At 48.8% G+C, this 18,502-nt stretch overlaps 1 protein-coding gene across 6 annotated transcripts in view; it reads left to right on the top strand.

Annotated features, from left to right (window-relative positions):
• IQCH (IQ motif containing H) overlaps positions 1-18,502 on the top strand; it is a 78,921-nt gene that overhangs the window by 44,108 nt on the left and 16,311 nt on the right. For all 6 annotated transcript variants that reach the window (XM_053273215.1, XM_053273216.1, XM_053273217.1 and 3 more), the window contains 2 exons: positions 13,663-13,783; positions 14,443-14,729. In XM_053273215.1, coding sequence (XP_053129190.1) covers positions 13,663-13,783; positions 14,443-14,729 — 408 coding nt within the window. The remainder of the gene's footprint in view (positions 1-13,662; positions 13,784-14,442; positions 14,730-18,502) is intronic.

Raw genomic sequence — 18,502 nt, 5'->3', positions numbered from 1 at the left:
TTCCCCTCAGAGGATGGGGCCATTGCTCAGTAGGGGAGCATCTGCAGGCTTGCATGCAGACGGTCCCAGCTTCATTCCCTGGCAGCATCTCCAGGTAGGGCTGGGAGAGAGACTCCTGCCTGAAACCTTGGAAAGCCGCTGCCAGTCAGTCTAGACAGTCCTGGGCTAGATGGACCAAAGTTCTAAGGCAGCTTCCTTATATCTGTTTGTCCATATTGATATTTCCTTATAATGAAAATGAAGTCTATGTGGCAGCTGCCTTAAGACCTTGGGGAAGAATCGAAATGCGCACAAGTAAACAACATCCTGATTCCATGTCCCCACCAAGCTGCTGCTGGCTTGCATTCCTGCACATCGGCCCTGTGAGTCGAAGCATCTCCGCTCTTTCACCTTCTCCTCACCCGAGCGGCATTTCTTTCGTTCTTGCCATGAGCTGCAAAGCACAGCCGCTGCCGGACCGTCTTTGAAAGTTGGGTGGCTGTTGCTGTGCTGCAGATGTGCTGTCTCCATGCTGTGCATTTCCATCCGGGTTACCCCACCTTGTGTCTAACTTGGGTGTTGCAGTAGCTTTCATGCCATTGCTCTTGCCGTCTCGAAACGGGTCAGGCTTTTGGTCCCCAGAGGCTCTTTCCCTCCTGGATTCCTGCCCTGCTTGGGCCAAAACCATCTCAGACAATGTTCCCACATAAAAGTCCATTTTAAAGTACATCTGTGCATTCTGGGTGCTGTTCGTTAGATTGCTCAAGCACGTGGGCTCAAACTGAGTACACATGGAGGAGAACCTCTCTCCCGTCAGGAAGCAAAGGCTACTGGGTTTACCTGAATCCAAGACTAGGTTTTTGAAAAGTTCTTTGGTTTTAGGAATTGGGGGGGGGGGGTCGTCGTTCGTCTTAATTTCAGAGTCCTCTTTCTCTGGGGTAAATACAGGTATAACCTGGATTTACTCTGTATTTTTTAAGGGGGCTGTCTTGATTTCAGAGTCCTATTAGGGTAAATATGGGGTGCGCGAATCAGTCATTAAGGTCCAGAGCTGAGAGAGGGAGGAAGAGAGCTCTTCTCAGCTTTATCCCACAGGTCTGTTTGCACACGCATGGATTTCTCACAGGTGCAGGCTGCCCCATTCATTCCAGTGTCGGTAACAGACCTGTTAAAGAATGTCCGTGCAAATCTGCTTCCTCCATTGGAGTGAAGGGAGAAACCCCTGCAGGCATGCTGCTCTGTGTGCTGATCCAAGCTTCAGAACTCGATGCAATCCCTGGATTGGGACGCACACATCTCCCTGCCCTTCGTGTCCCTTCCTTTTTACTTCAGACAGTAAGTACGCTGCCTTTGGCAGGTTGAAAGTGCAGATAATTATGGAAGGCAAGGAAAGGGCTGGGCAGGCAAGTGTGTGAGGGAAATTCCTGTGAGGGTCTCGAAGTTTTTAGCCTGCTCTTCGTAGACCGAGAGATGGACCAATCTTGATGAGCCATTGATTTGAATATGGATACAAATCAGATTCCCTTTTTGCTTAAACAGTTGCTAATATTTAAATGTTTGATTTCAGTAATTATTTTGTGCTGAATTGTCATTTAATAAAGCCAGAGCCAAGACTGAACCTTGCTGTAGCTGAGAAAACATTATAAGGGCAAATGTGGCTGATTGTTCTTTCTATGTTTAAAAGAAAGAACATGGGAAATTTGAACTACCATTTCTTTCTCTTTTTTTAATCCATCAAAATTAGGTGGGAAGTGTCATTTGTCTTGATCCTGTGTGACATTAAGGCTGTTCACACGAGTAGCCCTATCGTAGTAGGGCTGCTCATGTGAAGCGTCGGGATCACGGCTAGTACCAGCGCTGCCCTGCTGGGTAGCCCCGGGTTTGGACCTGAGCTTTTGCCCAGGCAGAAGGGCATGAGTGCATCCATCTCCTGGGGTCTTGGCCGTGTGTCTGCCTGAGCTGCCTGCACCCTGGTTTGCATTTGAATGGGAGACTACAAGTGAGTGCTGTAAGATATTCCTCTTAGGGGATGGAGCCATCTCTCAATAGAAGAGTATCTGCCCGCTTGCAGGCAGAAGGTTCCCAGTTCCCTCCCTGGCAGCATCTCCAAGATAGGGCTGAGAATAAACTCCTCCCTGCAGTCTTGGAGAAGCCGCTGCCAGTCTGTGTAGACAATACTGAGCTAGATGGACTCAGGGTCTGACTTGGTATCAAACAGCTTCTATGTCCCTAAGGTCAGGTAGCAGTCGATGAGAAGCTCTCTCTCTCTCTCTCTCTCTCTCTCTCTCTCTCTCTCTCTCTCTCTCTCTCTCTCTCTCTCTCTCAGACCCTGCCAGTCAAAGTAGGTGATCCTGGGCTGATGGGCTGACTGGGTAGAAGGCAGCTTCCTGTGTTCAAATACATTCCTCCTCCTCCGAGTGCTCATCTTGTGCTCGGAGTGACCCACTGGCATTCTTGACACAGGAGTGTTGGCAAACACCAGAGAAAGAGCACAAGTCGTGCAAACAAACTCATTGAAAGCCCAGTTTTGTCGGTTTTTTTACCCCCAATAACATCTGGCCATCATTTCTCACCTCCAGGTTTTAGCCCCCTGTGTTTTGCAAGAGCACTGATCGTGCCTGTTTCGAAAGGAATTGTCATCTTCTTCATTGAGTGCTGCCACTGAGTGCAGAGGATTAACATTCTCCTTTGTTACTGAATGCTCTGGTAATGCTCTCCATTTAGGCATCAAAGCATTAGTTTATGAGCACAGGCATGCTTTAATGTCCTATTACAGTATGGAGACCTGCTTCTTTCGATAATGAAGACATTGTGTCATCGACTTAAGCTGCCACGTACCAAACATATGCTGGCAGGTTATTAAAAAATTCAGTTTTGTGATGAAAGACTATCCTGCAGGCTAGGAGTACATGGCAAAAGACTCTCCATTCTGGTAGAGTTATTAGAAACGAGAATATGACTCTAAGCACTAAATTATGTTAATACTTACAAATAGCATCATTTGCATAGCAGTTTATGACACGATCCCAAGGTTTTTCCTTCATTGGTATGTAGTAGGGCAGCCGATTAAACATAATGCGGTTTGCAGGAGTTCGTACTGAGCGTCTATTCTGTTTAAAAATGGAGTCTGGTGTTTGAATCCTCCAAACAGGATGTTGGCCATCCAGCCAAGACATAACAGCCATCGTGCTTTCTTGGCATCTCCGTCTAAAACCATCTGCTAGGACCCCAGAGAAGTCCTGAGGAAGTTGGTGGTCCAAGCAAATCCAAGGAGGCACTTTGGCTCTCACAGCAAGCCTATTCCTGCCCCAAAGCTGGCCCCTCAAGGGAGGGATGTGGCAGAGAGTCCAGGGGAGGAGTGGGATGGGGAGGCCCCACCAGCCCCGGCACCCAGTGACTACCACTACTATTACTATGCATATTGATATACCGCTTTTCAACCCAAAGGATCAAAGTGGTTTACATAGAAAAAATAAAGAACAAATAAATAAGATGGTTAATTGATAAATAATAAATAATAAATTAATCATTTAATAAATTAATAAATAAGATGGATAATTCCTTGTCCCCAAAGGGTTCACAGTCTTAAAAACAAAAACACGCTCAAGGGAGACACCAGCAACAGCCACTGGAGGGATGCTGTGCTGGGCTTGGAGAGGCCCTGTTGCACTCCCCCTGCTCAGTAGAAGAGAATGGCCACTTTGAAAGGTGCCTCTTTGCTCAGTTACCAGGCTTGACCCTCTGCCACTGAGAACCCCCACACTGGAAGAACCAGAAGAACCCCCATCAGCACCCACGCCAGACCCGAGAGCACAGCCCTGCCCATGTCCTCCAATTCAGGGAAATCTTCCAAGGAGCTCCCGGCCATGATGGTAACCCCCCACCATGCTGTGGGAGAGACGCCTGCAAAATCAGGCAAGGCCCCTTTGAAGGACCAGCGCTTGCTCCTGGAAGGAGTGGGGCCAAATCACCCTGCCTGGGCAGCAGGCTTCAAGACCTAGTGGTTTGCAGAGAAGCCCCATTGGGGCAACTTCTCCCTTTGCTACACTACCCAGCTCTGCCTTCTCCTGATCGGCCCTGACCATGGTCCTGAGCTGTCGCTCTGGTTGCTGTCCATGGTCTGGAGCATCTCTCCTGGCCCTTCTCTTGGAAGAGGCTGAGGCAGCAGCACCCAGAAGTGAACAGTTTCCCCATCTAGTCCTCATGCCAGCCATACTGTTTTGACCCACTGGTACTCAGGCCCCTGTGGAGCAGGTTCCTGTGGTGGCCCCCAGTACCGATGGGGAGCCTGAGGGTCAGCTGGTGGCCATCCCTGGAGGACATCCTACACGAGGAGATGGCAGCTGCAAGGGACCCAGTGCTCCCTGCCCTGGCACTGGACCCTTCCTCACTATCCTCAGCACCCGAGCACCAGCTGTGGCAGTGGGCCCATGCTGAAGCTTAGCCCCAGGCATCCTCCCCATCCGGTCTACTTGGGAAGGGGAAGGGGAGGCAAGCCCTGTGCATGCTGTGAGTCAGAGTCCTGAGAAGCTTCAAGAAGAGGCTGAGTCACCAGGCCCACGATGACGAGTCCTAGCGGTTCAGAGCTGGTGCAACAGCCTTGTGGGGAAGTCCTGTGGCTAGCTTTGCAGAGAGAGCTCCCATTGCCCGGAGTCGGCTGGGCCGCACCCCGATGAGGCCAAGACTCTGCTCTTGCCCCAAAGCTCCTGGGCTGGGGAAGGCCCCTGTGCAGTCCTTGCTGCTGACCCTTGTTTACTGCTCAGGGCTGGCAGAAATGGACACCGGCCAGAGGCTTACATACAAGGTGAGCCCACCAGTGGTTTCCTCAGGAACCACAGACTGGACTGACTTTTCATTTGAGACACACACACACACACACACACACACACACACACACACACACACACCACTCAGTCTGACTATAGGTGTTCAAGTGGGGATCCAGAAATCCTCTCAAATGAGGGACAGCCAGGAAGGATGAGACACGATGTGGCTCATCCCATGTCTGGAAACAGTCAAGCAATTGTCTGTGGGGAACGTTGTGAAGAGGACCTGCCTTTGGGAGCCCCTGCTAACGGAGCAAAGAGGCCCCCTTTTAAAGTGGCGATTCTCTTATATTTAGCAGGGGGGGAGCAACTGGCCCTCTCCATCCCCAGCACAGCATCCCTCCAGTGGCTACTGCTGGTATCTGCCTTACGTTTCTTTTTAAGATGGTGAGCCCTTTGGGGACAGGGAGCCATTTTATTTATTTGTGTATATCAGTCAGTCCAGTTTGTTTACGGTCAAAGACCAGAAATCAAAACATATGTACAAATAAGAACCAGTAGTTTGGTATAACGTCTCCGCTTGTTGGACTTCTTGTTGAGAAGCGGGATATAACCATTTGTCACCAGTCCCCAGGTCACAAAACCAGCTGCTCTGTCCTCAAGGGCCACCTTGTTTGTTTTAACGGAGGAGCTAGCCGTGCCCGACGCCCCTCTCCTGCTCTTCCTGAGCATGATTGATCAAGAAGATGGGCCCATTCCAGCAGCTTTCTCTGCCGCCTGTTAAGCTTTAGACTCCTGTCCCCAGCTGGGCTCGGGCAGGAACACCCCTCAGAGCCAAGCCTGGGGGGCAGGGGGAGGGAAGCATCTGCCTTGCAGGTCCCCCCACCCAGCAGCCATTGCTTGCAGGGTGCCTTGGCTCTCCCCCATGAAGCCAGTTCTGCGCCTGATCCAAGCCCCACTCCTTTTCCACTGGCCCAGTCCTTCCTGGTCCGAGTCCCACTCCCTTTCTGATCCCAGAACTGGCTTTGGGGATGGGGGCAGCGTTACTCCAAGCCCAGCCACCCGCCAACCCAAAACAGCGTCATGACTTACTTTTCTTGCAGCACTGCTAGTGTGGGACAAAGAGAACGAGCGATCCTATATTGCCGAAGCATAATGGTTATGTGTGGGACCTGGTCTCCCAGCCGGACTGTGATCTGAAATGAAAAGAAATGCCCGTTGCAGCAGCAGCAGCAGCAACATTTTGGATAGCTGCTTCTGAATGGCATGTAGCTTAACAGCGATGCTAAAATTATATTGGCTAACAGAAGAGGTCTCCACTCATCTCCCTGCTCTATTGCCGTCGATGGGCTCTCATGCCGTGTTTACCTATTACATCAGAGCACAAGCTGTGATGCTGCCGCTCCATCGGTTATTATATTTAATGTGGCTACCAGTTCTTGGGTTTCAGGTGATTCCCTGATTCCCTAATAAAATGACAAGGCACACCAATTATGTCCCTTGGTTACATTCCTAGGACCCTACAATAATCAGATATGCAAGCTGTTGGGTTGCTTGTCCTATTGATTTAATATTCTTCTAATCAGTACATAAAGCTATGGGCCTGCGGTGTTAATTTTTCATATGCTTACAAAGCACCCTTTGATTTTCTGTCACGCGTTAATTACAGCGTTTTGCCATTAAATAGGAAGCTTTGTGTAAACTAATTACTAGGTAATCATTGTCTACCGCGAGCTGTGCTGTTTGGTACCTTTTATTTTATTCGGGGCGGGTGGGGGGGGGGATGCACAGATCTCGCAGTCTGGAACCACTATACCTTCCAGCCATTAGCTCTCACTAATTCATAGCATTATTGTGTTAAGATTGTAGGAGTTGTAATTGTTGTGGTATCAGTGCTGTTAATTACCGGAGTAAACAGTTGAAATGGTGCCAGGGTCTATTGTACAAAGCAAAGAAAAGGAGGTTTAAATGTTACTCCTGCCATCTGGGAACTGGAGTCTTTGCAAATGCTTCAAAACAGCAGTGAGGCAATATCAGTGCTTCAAGCTCCAGGGTTTGAGGCCAGATGGATTCAGAATATTTTGAATCAATTGAATTTAACTGCCAGTTTTTAGCAATAACCGTGCGGAGATGAGGAGGATAAAGCAAGATCACGAAAGAAAATCTGGAATCTGTTAGTGTTATCACATGTCGTAAACTGCCTCTGTAGATTATATTAAAATGTTTATTTTGCTGAATTCAGAGAAGCGGAGAAGGACTAAGAAATGAATGCAAATTTTAATTGCACGTTACTGCGAAGGACTTTTTTTTTTTTTTGGTAAATCACCACCACAATTAACACAGGGTTCCTGCAAACTTTTCCAGACTTTTGATTAGATTGATTGTTGCAATCACGTTTTAGCATCTGTAGACTTCTTTGCCTACAGGAGTAAATAAGAGATGTAGAGTAAAGCAACAGGGAAGAACTTAAAAAAGGTGGACGTATTTCAAGGTGGAAGTATTTGGGAAAACCTTGTTCCCAAAAGCCCCAGAGAAGGTTCTGCACTGGCTTCTTATCTGCATGGTCCTTCAATGCTAAGACAAGAATTGAGGCACCCGTATAAATCTGCCCAACCCCCGATGTCCTCTGCCAAGGCTTTGCTGCCAGCCAGCCCCCCTCTATGCGAGGCACGGCGGGTGGACTTAAAGGACAGGGCCTTTTCTGCCGTGGCACCAAGGCAGTGGGATATCTACTGCCCAAAGAAGCGCACCTGGCCCTGTTCCTGCTTGCTTGTTGGCAAACTGCAAAGTCTTTTCTTTTTTAGCAATTTTTTTTGTTTGCTGCTGCTGTTTGTATTATTCTGCTGCTTTTGATAATTTCTAACATATTATTTGTTGGTTTTTTAGCATAGTGTTTTAACTTGTACGTTATCAGTCTCTTTGAGTATGGTTTTTTAGAAAAAGAGGATATCAATTCTGAAATCTAAAGTAAATTGTTGTTGTTCTCACCAGCAACACAACCCACTCTACCAGACCCACCATTGCTTTTGGACTACAACTTTCGTCATTCCCAGCCACAGTGACCAATAGTCAGGGATGCTGGGAGTTGAGCTCCAACATCTGCAGGAGGGCAAAATTTGTGCAGCCCTGTACCACACACATACTTGCACAAAAGATGGTCTCAGTGGATTGCGCCCCACAATTCTGCTTCCTTAACAAACACATATCCCAACACATCGTTATTTCTGTTCTTGGATATATGTACACAGAGAGAGAAAGAGAGAGGGAAAGAGAAAGAGAGATTCTGAGGATGAACTGGTATTTTAGCTTCCTACAAATGCAAGTTAAGAAAATGAGGCAATGGGATACCTTTCCCTGAAGGAACACTAGTGAACAAAAAACCCCTTCTGCATTTCATTAAGGATATTAAGCCTAACCAACCCTGCAAGCAGCCACGGCTTAATTTTAAGCACATTGGCAACATAAAATCGTTCTGATCCATTGGTATGCCCAAAAATAAAGTAGAAATCAACAGCAGCAGAATGGCTGAATAATATTGCTCTCAGCTCAATTAAATTACCCACCACTGACTATAAATATGCATATTGACTTTATATCACAACCCAATTGTCTCTGTGTTTGTGTACGTGTGTGTGTGTAATTTTTCCGGTATGTTGCCTTAAAAATGTTGTTTGAAATGACCCCATGTTTGGTGAATGGTATCCCCTCTCCCAAGACCTCCTGTAGTCTCTCTCTGGTTCATTCGGTGGGTTTCACCAGGAACCCTCTTTGCCTCCCATCCTGGTCTGTTTGCTTTTATTGGCCTGTTAACAGATGTGGATGTGGTTCAGGGCACAAGGCAAACATGTGCTTTTCAAAGGAGAGCTCGTAAGCACCGAGTTCCACAATGATGCCTGGAGCTGTGGGGGCCCGAGCAATCTTCTCCTGGCTTTGTGTCTGCATTCAGCCAAATTCAGAATGAAAAAGGATGGCTGAATCTGTACGTACTGAAATCCTCAGTGAGCACCATGAGCCAGAAGAGAAGAGCACGGCCCATGTGGTGCAGGAAAAAAGGAACAGCCGTTTAAGTGGGGGGCAGTTGATCAAGGGCTTGCCACCTCCTTCCCCTAATAGTCGGAGCGAGTGGCTGTTCCGAGGTCCGCCATTGAAGCGCAGCATATGGGCGTCCCTGGAACAAAGGCCCTCTTCAGCCCCAAGCAGCCCTCGGCCCGTGCGCTGGTCCAGAGTGGAGGGCCGAGGTAATGAGGGCCAGGCCTCTCAAGGAGCCGCCCGGAGATCATGCCGCCTAAGCAGAGCCTTCTGTGGAGTGTTCTCGCCATTCGACATAATGCACGGCGTCGCTACCCGCTTTGCCATCCAGCTGAAATGAGCCATTAGGTATCGGGGAAAATGGGCTTTTGCTGCTTTCAGCAGATGGAGCAAATATTTTACAGAGCCATTTTACATACAAAAACCATTTGCGTGACTTGGTAATGGCAGCTGTTTTACATGATGTTACCTTCCAAAAGAATGTCTCTCATGAAAGGCAAAATCGGGGGGACGCATTCCCCCCCTTCTTTATTTTGAAATTCGCAGTTGCACAGTAGAGCGTTCAGCCTTAAGAGGAGCATTTGAATTCTAAGCAAGTGTGGCGGGTGATCGAAGGCTTCCCAAAACCATCTCCAGCATTTTTGTTCTTTTGCAGGGAATGACGGGGAAATGAGAAGCCAAACAAACGACTTGCAAACCACTGGATGCCATGGGGCGGGGGGAACCCACCAGTGCTTGGTGCTTTAGAACAGCGGTTCACAACTTTGGGTCCCCACATGTCGTCGGACATCAGCAATGCCCATCATCCCCAGCCACAATGGCTGAAGGCCCAAGATTGGTCATTGCAGCTGGGGATGATGGGAATTGTAGTCAACAACATCTGAGAATCCCTGTTACAGTGAACACTGGTTGAGGGGAAAAGTCCTGCTGGATTGGACCGAAGGCCAATATTTTCACTTTACTGCTCCCGCAGCAAGACTGCTGCTGAAGATGGAGGTTCTGTCCAGCCGCCATTCCTAGCAGCCATAGACTATCCTCCTCCCCCATGAATGTGTCTAGTACCCCTTTAAAGCCATCTAAGTCCTTGATCACTACATCCTGTGACAGTGAATTTCATACCTAGTTTTGCACCTCAGTCTGTCTCACAAGTTTAACAAACTGTTTCTTAACCTGGTGGTTGAAAGACACTCGACTTTTGATCTGAATTTTAAAAAGCAAAATACTTTCCTGCTCCTTGAGGTTCTGGAGAGAAGTCTAGATGGTGACAAGGACTCAGAAACTGGTAGGTGAAGGCCCAGCTCAGAAAATGGATATGTACAGCCTCCACCTTCTCTTTCCTCTAACAAAGAAGCTTCTTGGCTGTTCGCAGGCAAGCCACCATTTTGTTCGATTTGTTCATCCTATTTGCATGCTATCCTTCCTCCAAGAAGTTCCAGGCAGTGTACATAGGACTAGTCCTTTATACCCACACAGCAACAGCAACCCAATGAGATAGGCCATCCAACAAGCAGAATGGCTGAGTGGGGATTTGATTTCCTTGGTGGTCACTCTGGCCACAACACCAAGTTATGTCCTCCAGGGAACCAGTTTGTCTCATTGGAAGGCACTTCAGGATTGGTTGTGGGTTCCACAACTAATTGTGGAGCAAAAATAATGTCAGGAACCATTGTGCAAGCCGACATATTGTACTAGTGTGCCCCCCCCGATTAATTAGAAACCATTGTATGTTTTGGGATCCAGCCCAAAGACACTAGGTAGAATATAGTGTCTATCTAGTGAGATGAAGAGAAGTCTGAAGCAAACTAATGGTATTTATTGATTTGTAGATAGAGCATCTTCCTAGAATTAATCAATGAGGAGAAAATTTCTGTGGACCAAGCAGTCTCCCCGCCACCACCCCATACCTGCTTATGGGAAATCATTAGTTCTCACTAGTTCTCATATTAGTCATATGTTAAAGAAGCGGACAAGCCATTCATTCTTCCCTCTCCCATCTCTACAGTACATTTCAGCCAGCCAGTTTGGGATGGTCACACTGGCAAGGAATCTCCACCCTGTGAGTCACTACTCCCTCAGTATACCACTAGCTCTGCACAAGTTTTCTATTTGGCAGGAGCAGGGACCAAGGCAAGGGCCCAAAGAATTGTCTCTGGTCCTGGTTGTCTGTAGTGTCTACTGACCACCAGTGACCCCAATAGGCACAGGCAGGTTTCTCCACACACACAGTCCCTCATTAAGAAGGTGATGTCGTGTCCGAGACGTTCCTTTAACAAAGGCTTTTTCAAAACCCAAGTCTATGGAACCAACTGGATCAGCCATATCAAGCAGGTTATTATTATTTATATAACTCATTTTCAACCAAAAAAGGGTTCTTAGAACAGTTTACATAGGGGGGGAAAGAAGGTGGTGGTTGACACCCTCAAATATTTCTGAAGAACTGGTGAGGCAAGACTGACCTTTGCAGTGGCCCGGCTGGTTCTTCATCCACAAAGCTTGTTCTTCTCTATGGCATCAAAGATGTTTGCTTTGATCATGCTTCCCAACCGTTAACCTGGGATGAAGGGCAGACTGGCAGGTCTAATATCCTGGAACACCCCCCCTGCCACTGTCCCCAGCAAGGGAGCACAGTCATATGTGGCATAATTTATTACTCGATTGACAGTCAAAGAGGCTCCTTTGTGTTCCACACTCACAGACCAGCATTTGGCATGTGCAGCAGAGACCCATTTCACTTCCACTGTAATATTGTGAGGTCCTTTTGCTTCCTTCTTCTGTGCATTGCTCCAGCACAGCCTTGCAAGTGGAGAGCAAACCCCACCCTCCTCAGGAAAAGAGTACAAGGCTCCACTAGTCTTTCCCAGCCAAGAGAAGCGGGGCCTAGGATTGTTGTGTGAAGTGGGCAATTGGCCCTCTCCTGGAGCATGGGACATTTCCAATTTCAAGCAGCCATGAAGCAGAAGGAAAGAGGCCCAAGGGAAGCGAGCGAGTGATCATGAAGAAGCGGCAAGAGAAAAGCGACCTGGAGCTTTCCAGACGGAGTCCCTTTGTTTGTGCTTGCTCAGCTCGCAGACCGGTTGGCATGGCTGAAGGGAAGATTGGGTTGGGCTGGTTCCCCCCCCCCTCTTTTGTGTGAAAACTTGGGATTGTTCTTTCCATGGAGAGGGGGTTGGGGTAGTCGCCCATAGTCGCCCATGGAGAAAGATCCTGTGATCATCCCGCGTTTCTGCTGAGCTTGCACATCACCAGTCCCCGGGCTCTCCTTCCTTCCCAGAGACATCATACGGTCGTCTTCTTTCCCGACTCAAGTTCGTCAACAGCCTGCCTAGGATCAGGGCAAGGGCAAGTTGTAGCCGGAATGGTTCTTTAAAGCAGAGGCTCCCAGCGTTAGGTCCCCAGATGTTGTTGGGTCACAGCTCTCATCACCCTCTGCCACAGTGGCAAGGCCACAGTCCCTGGCAACCATGGGAGCTGTAGTCCAACCACATCTGGAGACCCAACATGGGGACCTCCTGCATTAAAGGAGTCTAGTAGCCAGGTCAGGGGCTCAGGACAAAAGGGTATCCAGGCACCACCAGATGGTGCCTGGCAGCATCTCCCGGCAGGGCTGGGAGAGACTCCCGCCTGGAACTTGGGAGAGCCGCTGCCAGTCAGTGCAGGCAATACTGAGCTAGGACGCTTTCCAGATGGCAGGCTACCACAGTGTCGCAACGTATCCCTTCAGTGCCCTTCCGTACGGCCTGTGTCTTGACACTGCCGCCCCTGTGCTTTCAGCAAGGTGCCGTCCGCATTTCCGATGCCGCCTTTCGTGTTTTATTGCTGTGTTCCAGCCCTATAATGTCGTATCTGCATTGCAAGAGAACAGCTGTATTTGCCCGTTGTAGGAGGCAACGGATTCCAGCTGCAGTTTTAAATCAGCACCGCAAAACGCCGCCGTTTACACCACTTTTTGCAGTGTAAAGTTCGCGGTCTGGAAAGCACCTAGGTGAACCAAAGGGCCATGTGATGCATTGAATTTCTGAATGGCCAGTGGCCTTTTGGAAATGCCACGCGTTCCTATGGCCGTTGGGGAGGAGCCAGTGCATTTCGGTGGGCATTTCCTGTCCTTCGTTTGCACCTCCGTGGTAGGAGCTTCTGCTTGCATGAAGAAGGTTCCAGGTTCAGTTTAAATTTGCAACATTGAAATTGTTGTAAATGTTTTTAATCTGCCGTAACCTGGTTTTCCAGGGTTTTCAAACTGTGTTGAATGTTTTAATTGTTAATCATTTTATGGTGTTTTTATAGTCTTTGTTTTTAACTGTTAATTGATTTTAATTGTTTTGTTTTAATGTAAACTGCCCTGAACCATTTTTGGAAGGGTGATATAGAAATTGAATAAATAAAAAAATAAATAACAAACAAACAATAAATCCAGGTTGGGCTGGGAAAAACTCCTGCCTGAAGCCTTCTAGTCACAGTCAGTGTAGACAGTATTGAACTAGATAGACCAGTGGTGTGACTCTGTATAAGGCAGTTCCCTATATTCCTATTAATTAAGAGCTAACCAATAGATTTTTTTAAAACCCACAGATTACTAGAGTTATTGCTACTCATGGCAGACAAATAGAAAATGTCCCCTATTCTGTTTCTCTGGTTCAATGTCCTGCTTTTTAAAAAATTGAATAAGTTGTTCAAAGCAAGACCAGTCCTTCGGGGGGTGGGGGTGGAATATCCTCAGATCCATGAAAGAAGAGGAGCAAAAGATAGAGAAAGCATTTTAAAAAAAGACTTTCTGGCTGTGGTTAAACAGTAACCACACTGCCTGTTGGAGGCCTGGTTTTTAATCACCCCACAAGCGGTTTTCATTTCTGCAGTAAAATTGCTTGTGGTTCTATTTAATTTGTTTCTGCAGGAACCAGCTTTGGCAAAGATCTCCCAGGAGCTGCCGGGCCTTTTAGCACAGCACGCTCAGGCTGTCAATGAGAAACGATTTCCTACATGGGGAAAATTCCTCCAAACGTTTGTGAGTCAAGGTAAATAAGACTGCTAAGTTCTTGCTAAGTGCGATGAGGGATAATTATATCACCGGCACTTTGTTCTCATTCATCAGGACATTTCCCCACCCCTTTTCATTTCCCATTACAGTTTTTAACCGTGCATTTAAGAATGAAATGCGGGATGGTTGACTTTTTCCTTGGTGGGAATGGATGAGAAACGTGCAAGGAACTGGCACGTGGCCAGGGCCAGCCCCAGCAGCAAGTATTTGGGGACAGAAGTGCTGAGAAGGAAGCTCTCTCGGTCTTGCCCCAGATGCTGCCCAACCTCTTCCAAGGCAAGGAAGGACTAGGGATATACCCAGATAACTCTCAGGGCAACAGATCAGGACCACGGTCAGAGCCAATGGGGAAAATGCCAGGCTGGGTACTGCAGCAAAGGGAGAGGTTGCTCCAAGAACTCCCACAGTGCTGGGGAAACTTCTTTATTTCAGTACAGAAATTCTTTATTTCTGGAAGCCATTCCCATGCTGGTGGTTGACTATAATGGTGATAAAAATGAAATCTTAGAGATGGCCTGGTGCCCCTGGATCAGACGTTGGACTGGTATGGCAGGTGGGCCATCCCATTCCCAGGGTGGCATCCTCACTCCTAGACTGTTCTTGACTGGATGGTGATCTTTCTTCCTTTTTAACTAGGCGGAGTCATAGAAGCCTTCCCACCCTCAGACAGTGTCACCAACCTCACGGTGGATATGCTAATAGAGCCCACGGGAGAGATCAGCATGGTTTCTTCTGGAGACCAGATCCATGCTGATGGTCCCTTCCGGTCTTCAGGAACCACCTTTCCACAGGCATCTGTTGAATCCAGAGTCCTTAACTTGCTGTGCTCTAAGATTGGAGAGGCCTGCAAATCCAGGGGAGTCGTTGGTTACTTCTCAATTGACTTTGTGACCTTCATCCACCCCCAGACAAGGGGACAGCAGGTGAGCCCAAGAAGCAAAAAGGTTAATTCCCATGGCATTCTTACAAAGGGTGTAGTATGTTCTTATGATTAAAAAAAAATATGGAGGGAAGAATTCTGCATCCTCCTCCTCCTCCTCCTCCTCTTGCTGTAGTCTAGAGGAGTATGCTAATCATCTCCAGTGGACTTGAACCAGGGCCTCCAGCAGTGAGGCCCAGGCACTTTACTCCCTCCATCACTAGGGCCATTCTCAGGCAGAACAAGCCTGCTCTTTGCAGCTCTACAGTGCCATCCAGATAATGGTCAGAGAGGGTACTGCAGCTCATCAGGCCCGCTAGACTAGGTGATCTGGGGAACAAATAGGGGCTTAGCTGGCTCTATATAACTGTTGCCTTAGGCTTTATTGCTCAGTCTGAGTCACTTGTTGCTAGAGTAGCCACACAGACTCCTGTGCTGTGCATGGCCTCCCTCCCCTTCGCCTGGACTGCCACTTTTTGAGACCTGACTGTCTGTGTGACCTTGACTATGACATATCTGTCCCTGGCCCCTCTAATCACTGCCCTTGAATTCAGCCTGAACTTTCATGTCTCTGACCCTTCCACAGACCACTGGCTCCACAGGGTCCTTATACCTTCATCCCCAGAAAATGAGCAGAATTTAAAAAAACAGAAACAGAGTCAATTACCACCTACTTTAGGGTGAGCTTGTTAAAATGGCAGTTCTCAGTTGATTGATTCTGTTGGCATAAGGGAGGGGAAGACTAGGCAGAAAATGTTTACATACTGGAGTAAGGATTGCTGAGGAATCTGCTTGTGTGTCATATTTCGCTCCGCTTGTGTGTCATATTTCACCAGGGATGACAACTGAAAAACATTGCCTTGGAAAATATTTTATTTGTTTCCAAATCAAGTTTCCAGTCCTTACATTTGTAGAGGAAAGCTCAGAAACCTGGAGTTAGTTTCTGGTGAAACCTTAAAAAGTAGGAGGGTTGGGCCCTGGGCAGTGTTCCCTCTAACAGGGTTTCCCAGATGTTGTTGACTGCAACTCCCAGAATCCCGAGCCAAAGGCCACTGCAGCTGAGGATGCTGGGAGTTGTAGTGAACCACATCCGGCTATCCCTGTTAGATGGAACAGTGGCCCTGGGCTTTCTGTGCCTCTATGTTGGAGTCTGAATGCCCTTTTCCCTCTTACCACTCCCCCCCGTCCCCCGCCTAGCCAAATGATTCCAAATTCCTGGAAAGCCAGAGAATGTATAAAGAGGGCACCATGCACCCATAAGGGAATCTATGCCCCTTGGGAAGCTTGGCTCTGATTGCAGAATGTGGAGTGCAGCACCTTGGCGCAGAACTAGCCTTGCAAACAACACCCCTGCTGCAACGCTGAATTTTGCATAGGGAAGTCGACACACACGTTGTAGCGGCTGGTTCAATGATCTTCTAGGGGGAAATAAACACTTACCGCTCTCTTGCCGGCATGTTGCAGGTTAACCTCCCTGCTGTTAATCTTTATCGGCAGGCTCCTTTTCCTTCTTCGTAGTGCCAACAGCTCCACAGCAAGGCTCTCACTCCTCCGCCATCACTGAAGAAATCTCCCTCCTCTCTTTCGTTATCCGCATCCGCGTCTCTTTTCCTCCCTGTTTCACTCAGTTGTTCTACCTTGCAATTTCCTACGTTTCTCAGCTTGTGCCACAACTTTAGCATTACTTAAGCCGAGGGTTTTTTCCCAACTTAATTAGATATAGAGGCAATTAATGATGCCATCTGTCTTGTTGTGAGAGAGAGAGATTACACCAAAGATTGTGCTTCTGAAAGCATTATTTTTTTGGCAAACTAGAAACCCTATTAGACTTGTTCACACACTCTCACACTAATTTCCCAGTTCCCATTTTAGATCAGTCGCTCAGAGGCTCAAATAAATTCTCCGGAACTACTGTACACTCAGGCATCCTTTCCGAGTTACACTTTACAGAAAATAACCAATGATTTATGCTCGTTTCACGAAACCTAAAAATTAAATATATCATTAAACATCTGTTACCAGTACAGTCAAACAGTCGTTAAATATCTTAAAATCCCAGAAATTGTCATAGCGATATGAATCTTGGGCATAAACGCAGCTGTCGAGGTAGCATAAAATGGCCAGGTTTTACTGGGTGTTCACAGCTATGAGATGTGCAAAGCGGGTTCCTGCAATTGCGCCGGGTGGGGGTGAGGGGGGTTGCCCCCATTTGTAGCAGGGCTGGTTTGACTGCAGAAGCAGTTCAGGGGCGGCCACGGTATTGCGGTGACTGAGGGGCGGCGCCAAGCTCTGACTGCCGTGCGCACGGCCTTGTGGGCCAGTGGCCTCCTTTCCAACTGAGCCTTGCAACTTTGGAAAGTGAGGCAGGGTGTGCGGAGAAGGGCAGGTTGCCGGCAGCCTCCTCTTCTCTCCGCCTGCTTCTGGCAAGCTTTGCAAAGAGTGTGAGGAGAGGCACTCCTAGTCAGGCTCGCAAGGCCCAGCTCAGTCCCAAAGCGCCGCTCCGATGGCTGCAGCAGGGGGCATTTTGCCACCCAGCCCATGCCATAATGGCCTGCCGCCTGAGGCTGCTGCCTCCCCCTGCCTCATGAAAGGGCCACCCCGCTCAAGCCTTATCAGTCTCAGTGGTCCGGGCTGAGCCAGAGGCAGCTGTCCGAGTAGAACCAGGAGCCAGGGAGACTTCAAGACACATCTATCAGTGGCTACTAGTCTTAAAGGCTATAGGCCACCTCCAGCCTCAGGGGCAGGATGCCTCCAAATCCCAGTTCCAGGGGAGCACCAGCAGGAGAGAGGGCCATGCCCTCAGCTCTTGCCTGTAGGCTTCCTTGGGCCTGACCCAGCAAGGCTGTCTTTGTGTTCTCAAGAGGATCAGGACTCACAAGCAAGCCAGGAGACTGGCTGTTGCTCAGGCAAAATCCTAGCCCAAAGCAGAAGCCTTTGGCCAGCATGGGAGGGCCAGTCCAGAGCCTGAGAGTGCTTTGCTGCCCAGGAAGTCACTCGTGGGACAGCCGTGCCCGGAACTGTGGGGTTCCAGTGCTAGCCCCAGTGATGCAGCACCGGACTGGGTGCAGCAGGGCTTTGAGCCCCACTCCCAGGCAGAGGACCGCCAGTGAGTCCCCTTCGCCAGCCAAGGACCCAGGCGGTAGGGTGCACCACAGTGCAGGGAGAAGGTCCAGGCATTCCCCCAGGCAGGGTCTTCTCCAGCAAGAGAAGGGGTTCAGACTGAGGAGCAGCCTCCGAGGTTGGGGTTTTCATATGGCTCAAGAAGAGACAGGGATTGGTCCTTAGGGTCAGGGTCAGGTGACTGTATGCTCAGGTGACCAGTCTGGTACTGGGTGTTTCCTGTGGATTAATGCCCAACTTGCTGGCCCAGATCCCAGCGCTGCCTCCTTCCCCTCTACTTCCTGGCAATTGAAGCTGCGCATTCAGTTGGCTAGTCAGATCCCAAGGGCCGCGAGGTTCTTCTGTGGCTCGCAGGCTCTCAGATTTCATGGGGAATTTGGCTGTGGCAAAATCTGCATTCAGATGCAAAATGAGTCTTGTCCTGAGGGAGTGTCTTTGCAGAATTCCTCCAATATCAGAGAGGAAAGATTGTGGATTCTAAGCTGTGGCTTCCTGCATGTGTCTCCGTGCCCTGAAGGGAAGGCGGGTGGCATGGGAACACCCCTCTCATGACTCACTCACTCACTCACTCCTTCCTTCCTTTTTGGGCTGGGCATCCGGATGTGGAAGGAAGGAGCGTATGTACAGGTTACCAGGGGTGAAGTGGAGGGGGACACG

This window comes from Hemicordylus capensis, chromosome 10, assembly GCF_027244095.1.
Source record: "Hemicordylus capensis ecotype Gifberg chromosome 10, rHemCap1.1.pri, whole genome shotgun sequence".
In the NCBI taxonomy this organism is placed as follows: domain Eukaryota; kingdom Metazoa; phylum Chordata; class Lepidosauria; order Squamata; family Cordylidae; genus Hemicordylus; species Hemicordylus capensis.
The sequence above is the reverse complement of the archived record's forward strand: the minus strand, read 5'-3'. Positions and strand labels throughout refer to the sequence as shown.